This window comes from Ailuropoda melanoleuca, unplaced genomic scaffold (assembly GCF_002007445.2).
Source record: "Ailuropoda melanoleuca isolate Jingjing unplaced genomic scaffold, ASM200744v2 unplaced-scaffold4754, whole genome shotgun sequence".
NCBI classification, from domain to species: domain Eukaryota; kingdom Metazoa; phylum Chordata; class Mammalia; order Carnivora; family Ursidae; genus Ailuropoda; species Ailuropoda melanoleuca.
The window spans coordinates 1-2,882 of NW_023219992.1; the positions used below are offsets into that span (position 1 = coordinate 1).

The 2,882-nt window shown below is 51.0% G+C and overlaps 1 protein-coding gene across 1 annotated transcript; it reads left to right on the forward strand.

Moving 5' to 3' along the window:
• Positions 1–662: 662 nt before the first annotated feature.
• On the forward strand, positions 663–1,857 carry LOC117799342 (von Willebrand factor-like; the record flags this gene model as incomplete). Its single annotated transcript, XM_034651814.1, has 3 exons — positions 663–939; positions 1,036–1,176; positions 1,441–1,857. Coding segments are annotated over 3 exons (729 nt in total), but the record flags the coding sequence as incomplete, so codon positions are not given.
• Positions 1,858–2,882: the final 1,025 nt, after the last annotated feature.

Sequence of the window (2,882 nt, forward strand, 5' to 3'; positions counted from 1 at the left end):
AAAAGGAACCCTTGTGCACTGCTGGCAGGAATGCAAATTGGTGGAAAAGAGTATGGAGGTTACTCAAAAAGATAAAAATCGAAATACCATATGATTCAGTAATTCCACTATCAAGTATTTATGCAAGGAAAACGAAAGACTTTCACCAGAATAACTTTCTTTTAACGTCTTCTGATCCTTGCACTTGGTGTAAGTGCCTTTGTGTCTTGGTTTCTGTTTTAACCAGAGCCACAGGATTATTGACAATCTTGTGGTGTTTCTGCTGAGCAGAACAGTACTAGAATCATATCAAATCTCTGCATGGCCTTTTGACCAGAGGCTGTTTCTGTGCTATGATCGTGACTCTGCCCAGACATTACCAGGAGCACCGGTCATGCACAGCTGGACCACCGTAGAGCACGTTGACCAGCCCTAACATCTGACAGCACATAAGCCTGTCCCCCAGCCCTCGGCTGCCACTCCATCTCCTTTAGCTACCTATCTCCTTATTGTGCCACTCCGGTATTTTGTTCAATTCTTGAAAAGTGGCAGCCTCCAGTTACTGAGGGCGCCGATGCCTCTCACTTCATCTGTAGGCATATAAACTGCCTCTGTGTGGACTCGGAGTCTTTCCAATGTGTCCAGACCTGGGGCACTCATGGGCCCCTCTTGCTCCTCCCCAGCCGGTGTTCCCACCGTGCGGGACCAGGGGAGACACCCTCCCCTTTGTGGTGCCATGCGGCCGACAGCATCCTGCTCCCCTTGGATGCGCTGTATGCTGGGGGGGCCTGGAGGCCAGTCCCCTGCTGCCCCTGTGTGCTCATCCTCCTGTTCTCTTCGCAGACTGCAGCCAGCCCCTGGACGTGGCCCTCCTCCTGGACGGCTCCTCCAGCTTCCCCGCTTCTTACTTTGAGGAGATGAAGAGTTTTGCCAAGGCTTTCATTTCAAGAGCTAATATAGGTGAGTGATGCCCTGGAAGGAACCAGTGAGGAAGGAGCGCTTTCTGGGGGCTCTACCCCATCCAGGGTGTGATTCCCATATTGTCTTTCCTGTCAGGTCCCCAGCTCACGCAGGTCTCTGTGCTGCAGTATGGGAGTACCACCACCGCTGCTGTGCCGTGGAACGTGGCCTATGAGAAGGCCCATCTCCTGAGCCACGTGGACCTCATGCAGCGGGAGGGAGGCCTCAGCCACATCGGTAACCTGCTGCTATGGCCAGGAGCTTTGTCTGGTCTTAATTCTTGGCATCCGGGGCTGAGTGACCTTGGCCAGTCCCTTGGCTCGTTGGGCTAGTTTCCTTTCCGGTAAAGTGCATGGGCCTAGCTGCTCTTCCGGCTCTCGGTGTGTGTTTCTCTGTCTCTGAATCGTTCCGTTTTGACCACCTAAGGATCTGCTGTGAGACAGGATGCCCGATGTTCCTGCGGTCAGGACTGACTTGGTGCGCTCTGTTCTCCATTCTCAGGGGATGCTTTGGACTATGCTGTGCGCTATGTCACCTCAGAAGTGCACGGTGCCAGGCCTGGAGCCTCGAAGGCTGTGGTCATCCTAGTCACGGATGTCTCCGCGGATACGGTGGATGCTGCAGCCGATGCCGCCACATCCAACCGTAAGTGTCCAGTGTACGACCCCGTGACTCTCCTAAACCACCAGAGGACTGAAAGTGGGCTGGGGCTGGGGGTGCTTTTGGGTGGACTGGGTGATTGTGAGTGCTACAGGGCCACCTGTGGCCTGGTTTCAAACAGCAGGAAGTGGCCCAATCCCCGTGTTACTTAGAAACCAAACAGTAACAAATATGCGTTTGTCCTTCGTTGGTCTGCGTGCTTTCGGCTGTCACCTGTAATTCCCCACATTTTCCCTTTGTGTCCAGGGCTGGGTCAGACCTCCACACCTTTCTTTTTTGAGGTGGTGTCTTTGCTCTGTCCCCTCTCTCACCACTTCTGAGGCCAGGGTGACTCATTATGGGGTCGTGGGAACCATCAGACTTTCACGTATGCAGAGCTCTCTTCCAGTACCAGCCTAACAGGTGTGGGTGAGGTGCTGGCCTGACAAGAGAAAGGGTGCAGCTTTAGGAAAAGGGACAGGTGTGGGCATGACCCAGGCTCGGTGCCCCGTGCTAACCTATGCTGTGAATAGCAATGAAATGGGAGCCAGGGCAGGAGGCATCATGCCAGGGGAGGGCCGGGTGAGTGGAATGATGTTAAATCCTTGTGTGGCCACCTGGAGACTTGTTCATCCTTCAAAACCCTATTCCGGAGTTGTCTTTGCTCTGATACCTTCCTAAGAGAGTTGTTCACTCCCTTTTATGTATCACATCTGAACAACCCAACACATGCAAGACACATTGTATTTGTTTGTTACATATCTGTTTCTTACAGAACTTGGAGGTTTTTGAAGGCAAGGGCAACATCTTGCTTATTTTCCTGTCATCTGTGCATGATGCACAAAATAGGTAGTCATCTAATGTTTGTTGAGTGAATGAAGGGGAGTTTATGAAATTGATTATTTTAGGGAAAAGGACCCTAAAAGGGTAAGGATATACATTTGGTCATACAGTGAGCTAATGAGAACAGAAAAGTTGCCAGTAGAAAATCAGCTCTAATTTTAAGCAAACTGCAAATACCTATAACTTTCCGGAGAACTGAATTGGGGAATTTCAGGATGGAGACATGTCTTCTCTAGTATCATGAATCCCAAGCAGTTGCAGTCTGGGGAAAACAGATGTGCTCTAGGGCAAGTCATTTAACTGTTGAAAGCCTCAGTTTCTCATACTCCGGAGTGCAGCCTGTAACGTTTTCTCTTCTTACACTCACCCCCCGGGGGTGGTCTCATTCAGTTTCATGGGTCTAAATCTGTTCATACACCACTGAGCACAGACAATATTCCTGTCTCCTGCCTGGATCTCTC